This window comes from Polistes dominula, unplaced genomic scaffold (assembly GCF_049000335.1).
Source record: "Polistes dominula isolate Pdom_NZ unplaced genomic scaffold, Pdom_raw_medaka contig_25, whole genome shotgun sequence".
Taxonomy (NCBI): domain Eukaryota; kingdom Metazoa; phylum Arthropoda; class Insecta; order Hymenoptera; family Vespidae; genus Polistes; species Polistes dominula.
The window spans coordinates 1,498,973-1,519,142 of record NW_028301094.1 but is presented as its reverse complement, the minus strand read 5'-3'; the positions used below and the strand labels follow the sequence as shown (position 1 = coordinate 1,519,142).

General features: G+C 24.8%; 2 protein-coding genes across 6 annotated transcripts; both read left to right on the top strand.

The window, feature by feature from the left end:
* Positions 1 to 590: 590 nt before the first annotated feature.
* LOC107073285 (uncharacterized) lies at positions 591 to 6,414 on the top strand. 4 transcript variants are annotated; one of them, XM_089176434.1, is made up of 7 exons: positions 591 to 798; positions 1,270 to 1,386; positions 1,524 to 1,730; positions 1,906 to 2,900; positions 2,995 to 3,292; positions 4,262 to 4,876; positions 4,970 to 6,414. In XM_089176434.1, the coding sequence occupies exons 3-7, from the start codon at positions 1,542 to 1,544 to the stop codon at positions 5,249 to 5,251; spliced, it is 2,379 nt and encodes a 792-aa protein (XP_089032560.1). In that variant the 5' UTR covers positions 591 to 798; positions 1,270 to 1,386; positions 1,524 to 1,541; the 3' UTR covers positions 5,252 to 6,414. The 4 variants fall into 4 exon arrangements, with proteins under 4 accessions (XP_089032560.1, XP_089032558.1, XP_089032559.1 ...); XM_089176432.1 differs by having other exon boundaries at positions 591 to 896; XM_089176433.1 differs by having other exon boundaries at positions 591 to 900.
* A 1,446-nt stretch (positions 6,415 to 7,860) lies between these two features.
* Positions 7,861 to 11,132, top strand: LOC107073281 (protein toll-like). Of its 2 annotated transcripts, XM_089176518.1 has the most exons (3): positions 7,861 to 8,832; positions 8,989 to 9,986; positions 10,076 to 11,132. In XM_089176518.1, the coding sequence occupies exons 2-3, from the start codon at positions 9,381 to 9,383 to the stop codon at positions 10,334 to 10,336; spliced, it is 867 nt and encodes a 288-aa protein (XP_089032644.1). In that variant the 5' UTR covers positions 7,861 to 8,832; positions 8,989 to 9,380; the 3' UTR covers positions 10,337 to 11,132. The 2 variants fall into 2 exon arrangements, with proteins under 2 accessions (XP_089032644.1, XP_089032643.1); XM_089176517.1 differs by having other exon boundaries at positions 7,861 to 9,986.
* The last annotated feature ends 9,038 nt before the right edge of the window (positions 11,133 to 20,170 follow it).

Below are 20,170 nucleotides of genomic sequence, written 5' to 3'. Positions count from 1 at the left end.
AAATATTTTAGGTTTTGATAGAGAAAATTATCCTTCAAATAAAAAAAAAAACATATTTTAAATATTATATCAAATAATTCATAAATACTAATAAAATATATTTTATTTATTTTTTTTTTTTAAATACAATAAATATAACTTCTCGAAGAATAAAATATTTATTTAAAAAAATTTTTAATATTTTCAACAATTGAAATATTTTATTCTAAAGAGTTTTATTTTTTGAAAGAAATAAAATATATCAAAATATAATATATATTATTTTCAGAAATATCGATCACTTTATGAACATATAAGATATGTTTTTTTATTATTATTATAATGTATAAATGTATGACAAAAATCAAGTTATTTATTTACTATTTATTATGTAATACAACATTATAAGTAGCTGTAAACATCGATATTTTTTTTTTTTTAAGGATTTTTTATATCATATATCAAAATTAATTAATATTTTGTCAAAAGTTCTAATGTGTGTCTTACGTTAAATTATATTATTATTAAAAAATTTGTATGGATTTTGGAAAACATATTAATACATTAAAGTTTTGATTAATTAAAATCCTGTAATTATTTTCAAAAAAAAACCCTTTAACACGTTCGTCGCCATGGCACCACCGTATACAGGAGACGGGCATGCATCCCCAAAGGCCAAATTCAATATTTTTCAATATTTTCTGCTATTAAGGAATATTTGTATACTGTGTCACACATTCCGACCGAAATATATTTGATTTTCAATTAGAAAGTTGTTTACAAGTTGCGGACCAATGAACAGGGATTTGTATCTAACAGGTAGATTCGTTAGGTTAGGTTTTTCTCAAACGTTTACCAACTTATATTAGTCAAAATTCATTCCTTAATTCTCTAATGTTCATCGTGTTTACAAAGAAGTGAGTAAGTGTTTGTAAAATCGTTACATTGACCTAACATTTTTGAATTGAAAAGAACAAAAAGACTGTATTTGTATTTAAATTGAATTATAATAAGTGTGTTTTAATTTAACTGTGTATGTTTCTTGTCATTTCAATACTCTCAGATACTTTCATTTATTTTTATTCAATTTAATCTGATCATTATTCAAATTATTCTCAAATTTTATATTACATAGTTTGTAATGTTAACGAAGCTTCTTTTGTTTCTTACTTTGTATTTAAATCTTCAATTTTTTTTTTCACTGTAATTGATATTCTGTCTTTTTTTTTTTTTAATTCAAAAGCTCATATAACTTGAAACATAATTGTGGTTTATTAATTATTATCAAAGGAATGGAATAATCTAATAAATAATAGAATCATTGAAGACAAGAAGCAAAAGCAGTATCATAGTATTGGCAGTTTAACAAAATTGTTCAACCCTTGAATTTTTTATCAATGATCTCAGGTAAGTTTATAAAAACGTACAAATATAAAAGAAAAACAAATTCACATACCTTAAAGAAATTTAATATGAAATTGTTTTATAATTATTATAGTATAACGTTTCTCTTAAAAGTTACTTAATTATATTTTCTATTGAAGTGGTCTGGAAATAAAAAAATGGCTACTACAATAGCAGTCATATTTTGTCTTATCTTCACAACAACTTATGCTTATAATCCTACAACATGCGGCAAGATTGAAAATTGTCAATGTTCGACAAATATAACTGGAGAGATAAAGTTTATTAACATTTCTGACAAAGATGTAGATTTTGGAATAAAAGTGAAATCATGGGTAGATTTACAGGTATACATATATATATTTAGTAACATTTCAATTTAAACTATACAAAAAAAAGTTTCAAATTAAAAAGCTTAATTCTAGACATGATGTGTTATATATATATGTGATTTAATAAATAAATAATATTTTTATTTATTTTCTTTTTTGATTAAATATATATTAAATTAAAATTCGACAGCTTGATTGTAACAATCTTGATTGGGATGAATTTGATATTAAGAGAATAAATTTTGAAGATCTAATCGATTTGGTGGAATTTAAAAATTGCAAATTACCAAGAGAATTTACATTGAAACAAATTGTCCAAATGTTTGGAATTAAAGAAACAAATGGAGTAAGCTTTCAATCTTACAACGATCTGAGTAATGCACTAAAAAAAGAGCATCTTCAAGGATTTCCAAATGTGTCCAAATTGATTTTATCTCATAATGGTTTAAATGAGATATCACCTGATTGGTTTAACAGTTTTCCTTATTTGGAATCCCTTGATTTATCTGAAAATCCTCTTGTTTTATATAAAGATATTTTTAATGAAACTTTAAATCTGAAGGAACTTGATTTAAGTGGAATTGAAATAAAACAGCTACCGGCTTATTTGTTTACTAAATTAAAGCGTATAGAAATTCTAAATCTTGAAAGAATGTCAATGGAAGTATTTCATGATCCAACATTTGAAAGATTAAAGACATTAAAATATTTAAACTTAGGATCAAACTTGTTGACGAATTTACAGGATTATCTATTTTTTGGTTTAATGAAGTTAGAAACAATTGATTTGTCAAATAATACTTTCAATGAGTTTTCACCAGAATTGTTTAGTCAAAATAAAAAATTGAAAAAAGTATTGTTAAACAATAATAAAGGAGAATTAACAACGTTGCCGGATAAACTTTTTATGCAATTAACAAATCTTGAAGAAGTTCAATTGAGAAATAATGGATTGAAGAGTCTACCAGTGAATCTTTTTCGGGGTTCAACATCTTTAAAATACATCGATTTGAGTGAGAATTTTCTTCAAGAAATACCCGAACTTATCTTTCGAGATCTACAAAACGTTAAAAAACTCTCAATACGTTACAATATGATTGAGAGACTTCCTGATTTAATTTTTAGATATGTAACAAATGTAACTAATCTCGATTTGTCTTTTAATCGTATTGATTATGTACAAAGGTAAAATTATTCTACAATTTATACAAGATTTATTTTACAATTAATAAGTGTACACCAAATATTGTTTTTTAAATATAAATATTTTTTTTTATAGATATTTGTTTAATGGTTTGAAATTGTTAAAAGAACTTAACATGGAAGGAAATGGCTTGAAATATATCAATAACGATGCTTTTAAAACCAATATAGAATTATCCATTGCTAAGTTCTCAAATAATCAGCTACAGTTTAATTATGCACATTCAAAGTCATCACCATTTTGTGAAAATTTTCATCTTACGGAATTGCATTTGGCGAACAATCAAATAAAAGATTTTCTGTGGGATTTTAATCTTGGTCAACGAACTTTACAATTATTAAATCTGAGTCACAACGACATAAGTAAAATATCGGTAAATATTAAATTTTACTATCAATAAATAACACACCATGGGCTGAAAAGTTACAGGACCTCACACATATATGGCTTTATTAGGATTAAATTCATATGATTTTTTTTGTTAGTATTTAACCTTCAAAAGATATTTGTATAAATTTCTCAACTGTCGAATAATTGGTTCGTGAGATGTAACATTTTGAGTGAAGCAGCATTTGTTATTTTCAAAAAAATGCAGAAGAAACATAGATTTTCGTGTGTTAATAAAACATTGCTTTTTATTGAAAACAAAAAATACTGTTTAAGCTAAGGCTTGGCTTGATCAACATTATTTGGACTCTGCATCAGGAAAATCAACCGTTGAGAAGTGGTTTGCTAAGTTTAAACAAGGTGAAATGAACGTCGAAGATAATGGACGACTGAAAACATTAAGAAAGTACACAAAATAATTTTGAATGACCGTAAAGTAAAGTTGATTGAGTTAACTGAGATTCTAAAGATATCAAAGGAATATGTAGGATATATAATACATGAATACTTGGACATGCGAAAGTTGTGTGCACAGTGGATGCCGCACGTGCATACAATCGATCAAAAAAACGATAGCAAAGTTGTATGAATTGGGCTTCGAATTGTTTACCCATCTACCATATTCTCCAGATCTGGCCTTCAGTGACTTTCCTGTTTACAGATCTCAAAAGAATGGAAAAATTTTCAGCACTGATGAAAAGGTTATCGTTGAAATTGAGTCCTATTTTGAGGCAAAAGATTAAATCGTTCTACAAAAGTGATATTGAAATGTTAGAGCAGCCCTGGAATGATTGTGTTGCTCTTGATGGAGATTATATTGAGGAATAAAGCCAATTTTGAATGATACAAAAAATCGTGTTTTCTTTGTTAAGTCCGAGACTTTTCAGCCCATGTGTTGTATTAAAAATATTATTATTGAAATGATTGAAAAAATAAATTTGTTTTTATTTTATAGGCAGTTAATTTAATTTTTGCATCGGACGATATTGTTGTCGATCTGAGATATAACAAAATACGTCATATTTTGTTAAATGAAATTGATAAGTACTCATACCATAATAAAAAGGAAAGTAACATTATTGTTCACGTTGAAAACAATCCTGTATTATGCGATTGTGACCTATATGACCTTGTGCGTTATGTTAACAAAGATATGCCCTATACTGCTTATAATTTCGTCAAACTTAGATTGGGAAATTTAAGGTGTCTTCAACCTAATGGAACAGAAGGGCCACAAATAGATCAGCTGAATTTTAAAACCTACAAATGTCTAGAGACTCAATACTTTAAACTTCCAGATAACTGTCAATATAAGTGTACTTGTCATGTAAGACCTCGTGACCTGAGACGAGTTTTAGATTGTTCGCACAAAAATCTATTTGTATTCAAACCCGACATGGACAAAATTTATCTTGTTGGAATACATACATTAATAGTGGATCTTAGATGGAATAATTTAAGGAAAATAGATTCATTTAAACCTTTAGAAATGGCAGCTATAGAAAGATTATATTTATCTAATAACAAGATATTTCAATTATCGGCAGACACTTTACCAGAAAAGCTCAATGTAAGTAATTTATTATTTTATTATTTTTTCCTTTCATTCATTAGAGATATGTTATCAAATTTTTCCTTTTCTTTTTCCTTTTTTTTTTTTTAGGTACTAGAATTACATAATAATAAATTATCAAGATTGGATAAATCAGTAATTGACTTCTTCAAACGACAAAATTTCAGAAGATTTACTTTAAGCGGAAATCCATTTAAATGTGATTGCAATACTACATATTTACTTAATTTCATTGAAGAACAGCAACATATTCATAAAGATTTAAAAAATGTGAAATGTAAGAAAAAGAATGTTCCTTTAGTTAATATGACCGTTGAACAATTGTGTCGATCTAAAGTTCCAACTCAACAATTAAACACAAATGTGGAATAAAATGAAACGGATACAGAGCTTGAGGTAATATTTATATATATATATATATATAGAGAGAGAGAGAGAGAGAGAGAGAAAGAGAGAGTTAAGTATTACATATATATTGATTTTTAACAGAAGACGTGTTTATTTCGTTGCAAACAAATTTATATTGTTTTAGAAAACATACAAAAAAAAAAATATAAACTGATCAGTGTTAGTACTGTTATTTTTAACGTAAAATTATATAATTATATTTTTATTGTCTGTTAATTATTATTTATAATACACTTTTATATTTGAATGAATGATGTTATGAAAAAAAATTAGGAGAAGCATTTTTCCACATATCAGGACAATTTGCCAACTATTATCACACACACTAAAATACTTTGCAAATGAGTAAAAGAAAAAAATGTTTTTGCATAAGTAAGAAGTATTGATAAAATATTTTAGAAAGTGATACTTAATATTTTTGAAAATAATATATTTCAAATAATATATAAAATGGTAGATTACTTAAGACAAATATAATAGTTTACTGTTAGTAATAATTATATGTTTAGTAATCTTTAGTTTGAAGTAAATTGTGAAAATGGTTTACATAATAGAAAACCAAATTAAATTAAAATTCACAATATTTGCCCAAATATTTTGTTAAATATTTTAATTTTTAGTTTAGAAATATCTATCAAATGGGACACTACTTAAATAATATTTTATTAAAATATTACTACTAATAAAAATATATTTCATTATTTTTAAAATATAACTTCTTGCAGAATAAAATATTTCTTTTTAAAAAAATTAAACATTTTTAAAAGAATATTTTACATGTGAAAGTATTATTTTCCAAATGAAATAAAATATATTATTTTGGGTAATAACATTAGTAGAAAATATAAAATATATTATTTTCACAAGGAGTATCACTTTTTGAACATATAACATATGTCATAGTTAAAAATAAATGTATGACATAAATCAAATTATTTATTTACTATTTGTTATGTATTACAAAATTATAAGTAGTTATTGACTTCGGTATTTTTTCAAGATTTATATCATATATTACATTTTTTTTTACTGTGTAAAAAATGTCTTACATAAAATTATTCTCCTATTAAAAATTTGTATGGATTTAAGAAAAGATGTTAATACATTATAGTTTTATTCAATAAAAATCTTGTAATTATTTTCATAAACCATTTAATTCGTATTTTTCTCTAATACTGTTACTGTATATATTTACAATTCTATATTTGTATACATTGTCAATCATTCCGACCGAAACTTATTTGATTTCCAAATAGAAAGTTGTTTGCAAATAGCGGACCAATGAACAGTGATTGTATCTGGCACAAAGATTCGTTTAGTTAGGTTTTTCTCAAACGTTTACCAAATTATATATGTTAAAATTCTTTCCTTAAGTATTCAACTTATAGATGTAAAAATTAATTCTCTAAATCTCTAATATTCATCGAGTTTACACAAAAGTAGGTAAGTGTTTGCTAATCGTTACATTTACCTAACAATTTGAATTGAAAATGACAAAAAGACATTGTTTGAATTTTAATTTAATTTTTGTGAGGATTAATTTAATTAACTGAGAATGTTTCTTATCATTCCAATAGAAAGATACTTTTATTTATTTCTATTCAATTTATTCTTCAGTTGATCATTATTCAAACTATTATAAAATTTACATTGGTTTGTAACTTTAACGAAGATTTGCTTGTTTCTTTCTTTGTATTTAAATCTTTAATTTCTGTTTACTATAACTGATATTCTGTCTTTCTGTTTTTTTTTTATTTAAAAGCTTATATTACTGAAACATAATTGTGAATTATTAATTATACTTATCTAAGGAATAGAATCATCTAATAAATAATAGAATCATTGAGACAAGAAGTAGAAGCTGCATCAAAGTATTGGCAGTTTAACAAAATTGTTCAACCCTTGAATTTTTCATCAATGATCTTAGGTAGGTACAGAAACATGAGATAAGAAAGAAAAAAACGTGTAAAAACGTCTGTTTCCTTTCCCCACTTAAAAAAAACAGAAATTAGAAGATTTCCCAAAAGTATCAAAGTTACATATTAAATATCCCTTAAAGAAATGCAAAAGATTAATTGTTTATAATTATCACAAAAACTTTTCACCTTAAATTATGTTAGTTATATTTTTATCTTCTAGTGGACTGCTAACAAAAAATGGATACCACAATTTTATTGATAACTTTTCTTGTCTTTACAACAATTTATGCTTCTAATCCTGAATGCGAGAATGTTTCATATTGTAAATGCTCGGCAAATGTAATGGGGAATATAAATTATATTTTAATTTCAAAACCAAGTTTTACATTAAAAATATGTGTAGAAACATGGTCAAATTTACAGGTATATATACTTAGTAGCTTTTCAATCTTTTTATATTCAGTTAAATACAAATCTTATTCTGACAGAATTTATATTGCAATTGATTTTATTCAGATATAAAAAAAGTCTTGAAATTAAACGCTGAATTCTAGACATGATATGCTATATGCGATTTGATAATTAAAATTTTGTTATTTTCTTTAAATATATTAAATTAAAATTCAACAGGTCGATTGTAATAATCTTGGTTGGAATGAATTACATATTGTGAGAAGAGAATTCGCAGATGTAGTCGATTTAGTGAAGTTTAAAAATTGCTATTTACCAAGAGAATTTACATTAAAACAAATTGTCGAAAGATTTGGAATTAAAGAAACAAATGGACTAAGCTTTCAATCTTATAGCGAGCTCAGTACAGAACTTAAAAGAGAGGATCTTGAAGGATTTGAAGATTTGATTAAATTAGTTTTATCCTATAATAGTTTAACTAATATATCATCTGATTTGTTTAGCAATTTTTCTGAATTGGAGTTACTTGATTTATCTGATAATACTCTTGTTTTGAGCAAAGATACTTTTAATGAAACTGTGAATCTTAAGCAACTGGATTTAAATGGAAATGATATAACACAGCTTCCCCCTAAATTATTTGATAATTTAAAATATTTAGAAATTCTAGATCTTGAAAGAAATTTATTGAATGACCTTGATGGTGAAACATTTAAGGAACTAACGTCATTAAAATATTTAAACCTAAGAACAAATTTTTTGTCTGATTTACCAGAATTTATTTTATCTAATTTACAGAATTTAGAAACAATTGATTTGTCCGATAATTATTTCAAGAGTTTTCGATCAAATTTGTTTAGTGAGAATAAAAAAATTAAAGAAAGTATTGTTAAATGGTAATAGAGGAGAATTAAAAACATTGCCGAGTAAATTTTTAAATGATAAAAAATATCTTGAGGAGGTTGAATTAAGAAGAAGTCATTTGAGTAGTATACCAGAAAACCTTTTCTGGTATTCAACATCTTTAAAATATATCGATTTGAGTCAGAATTATCTTACAAGATTACCAGAATATATCTTTAGAGATCAACAAAATGTTGAAAAGATCTCATTAAGTACGAATTTGATTCGGACGCCACCTGATGTGATGTTTGCATATGTAAAAAAATTAAAAGTACTCGACTTGTCTGTTAATAATATTACTTATATATCAAGGTAAATTATTATAAAATTTATAGTAAAAGATATATTTTCAATCTAATAAGTGTCCAACTAAGTTTCCTCTATTTTTTCTCCAAGTCATCTGTATAAAAATCTCGAAAGCAAAGTTGTACACCAAATATTGTTTTTCAAATATAAATATTTTTATAGAGATTTATTTCATGGTTTGAGATCGTTAGAAGAACTTTACATGAATGGAAATGGCTTGAAATTTATCCATAGTGAAGCATTTTCAACCAATGAACGTTTATCCATCGCTCATTTCTCAAATAATTTACTATCCTTTAGTCATTACAATAAAGTGATGTCACCTTTTTATAATAATCGTTTTCTTAAGGAATTGCATTTAGCGCGCAATGAAATAAACCATTTTTTTTACGATTGGAATGTAAATAAAAAAAGGTTAAGATTATTAGATTTGAGTTATAACAAAATAAGTTTAATAACGGTAAATATCAAATTTTACAATATGTAAGTACATCAAATACTATTATTGAAATGATTAAAAGTGAATTTGTTTTATTTTATAGGACTATAATTTAATGTTTTCGTCGAAGGAAATCGTAGTTGATCTAAGATATAACAACATAAGTAATATTTTATTAAATAATTTTGCCTTTTTAGCAGACCATTATACCGAGAAAAGTAACGTTGTTATTTACGTCGATAACAATCCGATATTATGTGATTGTAATCTATATTCTCTTTTGCGATATTGTAAAAATTGTGTGAACAGAAATGTATATACTTTCGTTAAACTTGATTTTGGAAACGTTCAGTGTCTTCAACCAAATGGAACGGAAGGGCCACAAATTAATCAAATAGATTTTACGACCTTCCAATGTCTCGAACATGAATACTTTAAATGGAATGAAAAAAACTGTCAAAGGGGTTGTTCTTGTGAAATAAGACCTTATGACAGTACACGTGTTATAGATTGTTCGAACAGAAATTTTATGGAATTCACGTTTAGAAAGAGACATGTTAATATTTTTGGAAAGTATCCATTAATATTGAATCTTAGATCGAATAATATGGTGATGATACGTTCACTTAAAGGTTTAGAATCACTTAACGTAACAGAATTATTGTTATCTAATAACCAGATTTCTGAAATATCGTCAGACATATTACCAAAAACTCTCAAAGTACGTAAATAACTTGTTTTATTATCTTTCCTTTTTTTTCGTTAGGGTTATTTATTAATTTTCACTTTCAATTTCTTTTACGTTTTCAGGTATTAGAATTACATAATAATAATCTAACAAACTTGAATTATGAAGTAATTGACTTCTTGTATCGTCAAGACTTCAAAGTACTTACTTTAAGGGGGAATCCATTTATATGTGATTGCGATGCTAGATTTTTATATTTATTAGTTATAGAAAACCAAGATTCTTATAAAGATCTAAAAAATGTGCAATGTAAGGATCACAATATCCCTTTCGTTAATATGACTGTTGAGCAATTCTGTCCATCTAATTTTTCACTTATATAATTCGTCAAACATGTGGAATCAAATGAAATGGACATGTGGTTTGGGAAGATTTAGCTGAAAACAAAAACAATTAAATCCGATCAATGTTTAGTATTGCCATTTTTATATTTATATTTTTATAGTCTCTTAATAATTATTTATAATACATTTTTTTTATTGTAATCAATAATGTTATGAACAACATTAGCAGAAGCATTTTTTCACATATCAGGACAATTTGCCAACTATTATCATTGTAGTGTGGGTAAATATGTTTTCAAAAAAGAGAATAACACATACACACTAAAATACTTTGCAAATGAGAAAAAGAAGAAAAATGTTTCTGCATAAGTAAGAAGTATAGATAAAATATTTTAAAAAGTGATACTTAATATTCCTGAAAATAATAAATCTCAAATAATATGTAAAATGGTAGATTATTTAAGACAAATATAATAGTGTACTATTACTCACTATTATATGTTTAACAATCTTTAGTTTGAAGTAAATTGTGAAAATGATTTACATAATAAAAAACAAAATTAAATTAAAATTCACAATATTTGCATAAATGTTTTGTTGAATATTTTAATTTTTAGTTGAGAAATATCTATCAAATTGAAAACTACCTAGATAATATTGTAATAAAATATTATTACTAATAAAAATATATTTCATTATTTTTAAAATATAACTTCTTGCAGAATAAAATATTTCTTTTTAAAAAACTTAAACATTTTTAAAAGAATATTTTACTTGTGAGAGTATTATTTTTCGAATGAAATAAAATATATTATTTTAGGTAATAACATTAGTAGAAAATATATAATATATTATTTTCACAAGAAGTATCACTTTTTGAACATATAACATATGTCATAGTTAAAAATAAATGTATGACATAAATCAAATTATTTATTTACTATTTATTATGTATTGCAACATTATAAGTAGTTATTGACTTCGATATTTTTTCAAGATTTATATCATATATTATCTTTTTTTTACTGTGTAAAAAATGTCTTACATAAAATTATTCTCCTATTAAAAATTTGTATGGATTTTAGGAAAGATGTAAATACATTATAGTTTTATTCAATTAAAATCTTGTAATTATTTTTATAAACCATTTAATTCGTATTTTTCTCTAATACTGGTACTGTATATATTTACAATTCTATATTTGTATACATTGTCAATCATTCCGACCGAAACTTATTTGATTTCCAAATAGAAAGTTGTTTGCAAATAGCGGACCAATGAACAGTGATTGTATCTGGCACGAAGATTCGTTTAGTTAGGTTTTTCTCAAACGTTTATCAACTTATATATGTCAAAATTCTTTCCTTACGTATTCAACTTATATTTTCCAAATGTAATTCAACTTATATATGTAAAAATTAATTCTCTAAGTCTCTAATATTCATCGAGTTTACATAAAAGTAGGTAAGTGTTTGTTAATCGTTACATTTACCTAACATTTTGAATTGAAAATGACAAAAAGACATTGTTTGAATTTTAATTTAATTTTTGTGAGGATAAATTGAATTAACTGAGAATGTTTCTTATCATTCCAATAGTAAGATACTTTTATTTATTTCTATTCAATTTATTCTTCAGTTGATCATTATTCAAACTATTATGAAATTTACATTGGTTTGTAACTTTAACGAAGATTTGCTTGTTTCTTTCTTTGTATTTAAATCTTTAATTTATGTTTATATAACTGATATTCTGTCTTTTTGTTTTACTTATTCAAAAGTTTATATAACTGAAACATAATTGTGTATTATTAATTATTCTTATCTAAGGAATGGAATCATCTAATAAATAATAGAATAATTGAGACAAGAAGTAGAAGCTGCATCAAAGTATTGGCAGTTTAACACAATTGTTCAATCCTTGAATTTTTCATCAATGATCTTAGGTAAGTACAGAAACATGAGATAAGAAAGAAAAAAACGTGTAAAAACGTCTGATTTCTTTCCACACTACATCATTTTTATCCCCTCCACTACATTTTTATCTTCTAGTGGACTGCTAACAAAAAATGGATACCACAGTTTTATTGATACTTTTTCTCGTCTTTACAACAATTTATGCTTCTAATCCTAAATGCAAGAATGTTCCATATTGTGAATGTTTGGCAGATGTAATGGGGAATATAGACTCTATTTCAATTTCAAACAACAGTTTTACATTTACAATAAGTGTAGCAACATGGTCAAATTTACAGGTATATATACTTAGTAGCTTTTCAATCTTTTTATATTCAGTTAAATACAAATCTTATTCTGACAGAATTTATATTCTATTTAATATCATTAAGATATAAAAAAAAGTTTTAAAATAAAAAGCTGAACTCTAGACATGATATGTTATATGCGATTTGATGAATGAAATTTTTATTTTTTTTAAATATATTAAATTAAAATTCAACAGGTCGATTGTAATAATCTTGGTTGGAATGAAATAAATGTTATAAGAAAAGAATTCGCAGATGTAGTCGATTTGGTAAAGTTTAAAAATTGCCATTTTCCAAGAGAATTTACATTAAAACAAATTGTCGAAAGATTTGGAATTAAAGAAACAAATGGACTAAGTTTTCAATCTTATAACGAGCGCAATACAGAACTGAAAAGAGAGGATCTTGAAGGATTTTCAGATGTGATCAAATTAGTTTTATCCCATAATAGTTTAACTAATATATCATCTGATTTGTTTAGCAATTTTTCTGCATTGGAGTTTCTTGATTTATCTGAAAATTCTCTTGTTTTGAGCAAAGATACATTTAATGAAACTTTGAATCTTAAGCAACTTGATTTAAATGGAAATGATATAAGACAGCTTCCCCCTAAATTATTTGATAATTTAAATAATTTAGAAATTCTAGATATGGAAAGAAATTTATTGGAAGACCTTGATAGTGAAACATTTAAAGAACTAACGTCATTAAAATATTTAAATCTAAGATCAAATTTTTTGTCTGAATTACCGGAATTTATTTTTTCTGATTTACAAAATTTAGAAACAATTGATTTGTCCGATAATTATTTTAAGAGTTTTCCATCAAGTTTGTTTACTAAAAATAATAAATTAAAAAAAGTATTGTTAAATAATAATGAAGGAGAAAATTATATATTGCCGGATAAATTCTTAAATGTTAAAGAATATCTTGAGGAGGTTGAATTAAGAAGAAGTCATTTGAGTAGTATACCAGAAAACCTTTTCTGGTATTCAACATCTTTAAAATATATCGATTTGAGTCAGAATTATCTTACAAGATTACCAGAATATATCTTTAAAGATCTACCAAATGTTGAAAAGATCTTATTAAGTACAAATTTGATTAGGACGCTTCCTGATGTGATTTTTGCAGATGTAAAAAAATTAAAAGTACTCGACTTGTCTTTTAATAGTATTAGTTATATACCAAGGTAAATTAATATAAAATTTATAGTAAAAGATATATTTACAATCTTATAAGTGTCCAACTAAGCTTCCGCTATTTTTTCTTCAATTAATTTGTATAAAAATCTCGGAAGCAAAGTTGTTCACCAAATATTGTTCTTCAAATATAAATATTTTTATAGATTTGTATTTCATGGTTTGAAATTGTTAGAAGAACTATACATGGATGGAAATGGTTTGAAATTTATCCATATTTCGGCATTTTTATCCAATGAACAATTATCCATCGCACATTTCTCAAATAATTTTCTATCCTTTAATTATAAGAATGAAGTGAAGTCACCTTTTTATAATAATCGTCATCTTAAGGAATTGCATTTAGCGAGCAATGAAATAGATCATTTTTTTTACGATTGGAATATAAATAAACAAAGGTTAAGATTATTAGATTTGAGTTATAACAAAATAAGTTTAATAACGGTAAATATCAAATTTTACAATCTGTAAATATAATAAATACTATTATTGAAATGATTGAAAGTGAATTTGTTTTATTTTATAGGAATATAATTTAATGTTTTCGTCGGAAGAAATCGTAGTTGATCTAAGATATAACAATATAAGTAATATTTTACTAAATAATTTTGCATTATTGGCAGAACATTATACCGAGAAAAGTAACGTTGTTGTTTACGTCGATAACAATCCGATATTATGTGATTGTAATCTATATTCTCTTTTGCGATATTGTAAAAATTGTGTGAACATAAATGTATATAGTTTCGTTAAACTTGATTTTGGAAACGTTCAGTGTCTTCAACCAAATGGAATAGTAGGGCCACGAATTAATCAACTAGATTTTAAAACCTACCAATGTCCCGAGGATGAATACTTTAAAATTGGAAAAAAATGTCAAGTGGGTTGTTCTTGTGAAATAAGACCTTATGACAGAACACGAGTTATAGATTGTTCGAACAGAAATTTTTTTTTATTCGCGATTGAAGAGACACATATTAATTTTTTTGGAGAGTATCCATTTGCATTGAATCTTAGATCGAATAATATGGAGATGATACCTTCACTTAAAGGTTTAGAATCACTTAATGTAACAGAATTATTGTTATCTAATAACCAGTTTTCTGAAATACCGTTAGACAAATTACCAAAAACTCTCAAAGTATGTAAATATCTTATTTTATTTTTTTTCCTTTTTTTTTCTATTAGGGTTACTTATTAATTTTAACTTTTATTTTCTTTTACATTTTTAGGTATTAGAATTACATAATAATAATCTAGTAAAGTTGAGTGATGAAGTATGTGACTTCTTGCTTCTTCATGACTTCAGAGTACTTACTTTAAGTGGGAATCCATTTGTCTGTGATTGCGATGCTAGATTTTTATATGGATTAGTTTCACAAAAGCAACATTTTTATACAGATTTTAAAAATGTTAAATGTGAGGACAAAGATATTCCTTTACTTGATATGACCTATGAAAAATTGTGTCCATCCTCCTTTTTACATTAACAATTTGTCAAAAATGTGGAATCAAATGAAATTGACATAAAGGTTTGGGCAGATTTGGTAGAAAACAAAAACAATTTAATCCGATCAATGTTTACTATTGTCATTTTTGTATTTATATTTTTATAGTCTTTTAATAGTTATTTATAATACATATTTTTATTGTAATCAATAATGTTATGAACAACATTAGCAGAAGCATTTTTTCACATATCAGGACAATTTGCCAACTATTATCATTGTAGTGTGGGTAAATATGTTTTCAAAAAAGAGAATAACACACACACACTAAAATACTTTGCAAATGAGAAAAAGAAAAAAAATGTTTCTGCATAAGTAAGAAGTATAGATAAAATATTTTAAAAAGTAATACTTAATATTTCTGAAAATAATATATCTCAAATAATATGTAGAATGATAGATTACTTAAGACAAATATAATAGTTTACTGTTAGTAATAATTATATGTTTAACAATCTTTAGTTTGAAGTAAATAGTGAAAATGATTTACATTATAAAAAACAAAATTAAATTAAAATTCACAATATTTGCATAAATATTTTGTTGAATATTTTAATTTTTAGTTGAGAAATATCTATCAAATTGAAAACTACCTAAATAATATTGTAATAAAATATTATTACTAATAAAAATATATTTCATTTTTTTTTAAATATAACTTCTTGCAGAATAAAATATTTCTTTTTAAAAAACTTAAACATTTTTAAAAGAATATTTTACTTGTGAGAGTATTATTTTTCGAATGAAATAAAATATATTATTTTAGGTAATAACATTAGTAGAAAATATAAAATATATTATTTTCACAGGAAGTATCACTTTTTGAACGTATAACATATGTCATAGTTAAAAATAAATGTATGACATAAATGAAATTATTTATTTACTATTTATTATGTAAAACAACATTATAAGTAGTTATTGACATTGGTATTTTTTCAAGATTTATATCATATATTACATTTTTTTCTACTGTGTAAACAATGTCTTACATAAAATTATTCTCCTATTAAAAATTTGTATGGATTTAAGAAAAGATATTATTATATAATAGTTTTATTCAATTAAAATCTTGTAATTATTTTCATAAGCCCTTTAATTTGAATTTTTCTCTAATACTGTTACTGTATACATTTACAATTCCATATTTGTATACAGTGTTATTCATTCCGACCGAAATTTATTTGATTTCAAAATAAAAAGTTGTTTACAAATAGCGGACCAATGAACACTGATTGTATCTGGCTCGAATATTCGTTTAGTTAGGTTTTTCTCAAACGTTTATCAACTTATATTTGTCAAAATTCTTTCTTTACGAATTCAACTTATATATGTAAAAATTAATTCTCTAAGTCTGTAATATTCATCGAGTTTACACAAAAGTAGGTAAGTGTTTTTTAATCGTTACATTTACCTAACAATTTGAATTGAAAATGACAAAAAGACATTGTTTGAATTTTAATTTAATTTTTGTAAAGATTAATTTAATTTAACTGAGAATGTTTCTTATCATTCTAATAATAAGATATTTTTATTTATTTCTATTCAATTTATTCTTCAGTTGATCATTATTCAAACTATTTTGATATTTACATTGGTTTGTAACTTTAACGAGGATTTGCTTGTTTCTTTCTTTGTATTTGAATCTTTAATTTTTGTTTACTATAACTGATATTCTGTCTTTCTGTTTTTTTTATTCAAAAGCTTATATTACTGAAACATAATTGTGAATTATTAATTATACTTATCTAAGGAATGAAATCATCCAATAAATAATAGAATAATTGAGACAAAACGTAGAAACTGCATCAAAGTATTGGCAGTTTAACAAAATTGTTAAACCATTGAATTTTTCATCAATGATCTTAGGTATGTACAGAAACATGAGATAAGAAAGAAAAAAACGTTTAAAAACGTCTGTTTTTTTTCCCCCACTACATTTTTATCTTCTAGTGGACTGCTAACAAAAAATGGATACCACAATTTTATTGATACTTTTTCTTGTCTTTACAACAATTTATGCTTCTAATCCTGAATGCGAGAATGTTTCATATTGTGAATGTTCGGCAAATGTAACGGGGGATATAAATTCTATTTTAATTTCAAATAACAATTTGACATTTAAAATAGGTGTAGCAACATGGACAGATTTACAGGTATATATACTCAGTAGAATCGTAATCTATGTATATTCAGTAAAATACAAATCTTATTCTGACAGAATTTATATTGCATTTAATATTATTAAGATATAAAAAAAAGTTTAAAAATAAAAAGCCGAATTCTAGACGTGATGTCTTATATACGATTTGATGAATGAAATTTTTATTTTTTTAAATATATTAAATTAAAATTCAACAGGTCGATTGTAATAATCTTGGTTGGTATGAATTTAACAATATGACAAAAGAATTCGCAGACGTTGTCAATTTGGTGAAGTTTAAAAATTGCCACTTACCAAGAGAATCTTCATTAAAACAAATATTCGAAATATTTGGAATTAGAGAAACAAATGGACTAAGCTTTCAATCTTATAAAGAGCTCAGCACAGAACTTAAAAGAGAGCATTTTGAAGGATTTTCAGATTTGATCAAATTAGATTTATCCCATAATAGTTTAACTAATATATCATCTGATTTGTTTAGCAATTTTTCTAAATTGGAGTTTCTTGATTTATCTAATAATACTCTTGTTTTGAGCAAAGATACTTTTAATGAAACTTTGCATCTTAAGCAACTTAATTTAAGTGGAAATGATATAAGACAGCTTCCCCCTAAATTATTTGATAATTTAAAATATTTAGAAATTCTAGATCTTGAAAGAAATTTATTGAAAGACCTTGATAGTGAAACATTTAAAGAACTAACGTCATTAAAATATTTAAATCTAAGATCAAATTTTTTGTCTGAATTACCGGAATTTATTTTATCTAATTTACAGAATTTAGAAGCAATTGATTTGTCCAAAAATTATTTCAAAATTTTTCGATCAAATCTGTTTAGTAAAAATAAAAAATTGAAAAAAGTATTGATAAATGGTAATAAAGAAGAATTAAAAATATTGCCGAATAGATTTTTAAGTGATAAAGAAAATCTTGAGGAGGTTGAATTAAGAAGAAGTCATGTGCAGAGTATACCAGAAAACCTTTTCTGGTATTCAACATCTTTAAAATATATCGATTTGAGTTGGAATTATATTAGAAGATTACCAGAATCTATCTTTAAAGATCTACAAAATGTTGAACAGATCTCATTAAGTACGAATTTGATTAGGACGCTTCCTGATAGGATTTTTGCATATGTAAAAAAATTAAAAATACTCGACTTGTCTGTTAATAACATTAGTTATATACCAAGGTAAATTATTATAAAATTTAGTTATTATTTTATTATTTTTATTTAAAAGATATATTTTCAATCTAATAAGTGTATAACTAAGCTTTCGCTATTTTTTCTCCAATTAATCTGTATAAAAATCTCGGAAGCAATGTTGTACATCAAATATTGTTCTTCAATTACAAATATTTTTATAGCAATGTATTTCATGGTTTGAAATCGTTAGAAGAAATTTACATGGATGGAAATGGCTTGAAATTTATCCACAGTGAAGCATTTTCAACGAATCAAAATTTATCCATCGCTCATTTCACAAATAATCTTCTATCCTTTAGTAATAAGAATGAAGCAATGTCACCTTTTTATAATAATCGTCTTCTTAAGGAATTGCATTTAGCGTACAATCAAATAACAGATTTTTGTTACGATTGGAATGTAAATAAACAAAGCTTAAAAGTATTAGATTTGAGATTTAACAAAATAAGTACAATAACGGTAAATATCAAATTTTACAATATGTAAGTATATTAAATACTATTATTGAAATGATTGAAAGTGAATTTGTTTTATTTTATAGGACTATAATTTAATGTTTTCGTCGGAAGAAATCGAAGTTGATCTAAGCTTTAACAACATAAGAAATATTTTACTTAATAATTTTGCATTATTGGCAGAACATTATACCGAGAAAAGTAACGTTGTTGTTTACGTCGATTACAATCCGATAAAATGCGATTGTAATCTATATTCTCTTTTGCGATATTGTAATAATTGTGTGAACAGAAATGTTTATAATTTCGTTAAACTTGAATTGGGAAGCCTTCAGTGTCTTCAACCAAATGGAATGGATGAGCCACAAATTAATCAACTAGATTTTACGACCTTCCAATGTCTCGAGGATGAATACTTTAAATGGAATGGAAAAAACTGTCAAAAGGGTTGTTCTTGTGAAATAAGACCTTATGACAGTACACGAGTTATAGATTGTTCTAACAGATATATTTTAGAATTCACGTTTAAAATGAGACATGTTAATATTTTTGGAAAGTATCCATTTATATTGAATCTTAGATCGAATAATATGTTGATGATACGTTCACTTAAAGGTTTAGAATTACTTAACGTAACAGAATTATTGTTATCTAATAACCAGATTTCTGAAATATCGTTAGACATATTACCAAAAACTCTCAAAGTACGTAAATAACTTGTTTTATTATCTTTCCTTTTTTTTTCGTTAGGGTTATTTATTAGTTTTCACTTATATTTTCTTTTACGTTTTTAGGTATTAGAATTACATAATAATAATATAGTAATGCTGAGTTATGAAGTATGTGACTTCTTGTATCGTCAAGACTTCAAAGTACTTACTTTAAGTGGGAATCCATTTATATGTGATTGCGATGCTAGATTTTTATATATATTAGTTTCACAAAAGCATCATTTTCATACAGATTTTAAAAATGTTAAATGTGAGGACACGGATATTCCTTTATTTAATATAACCTATGAACAATTGTGTCCATCTATGGTTTTACCTTAACAATTTGTCCAAAATGTGGAAT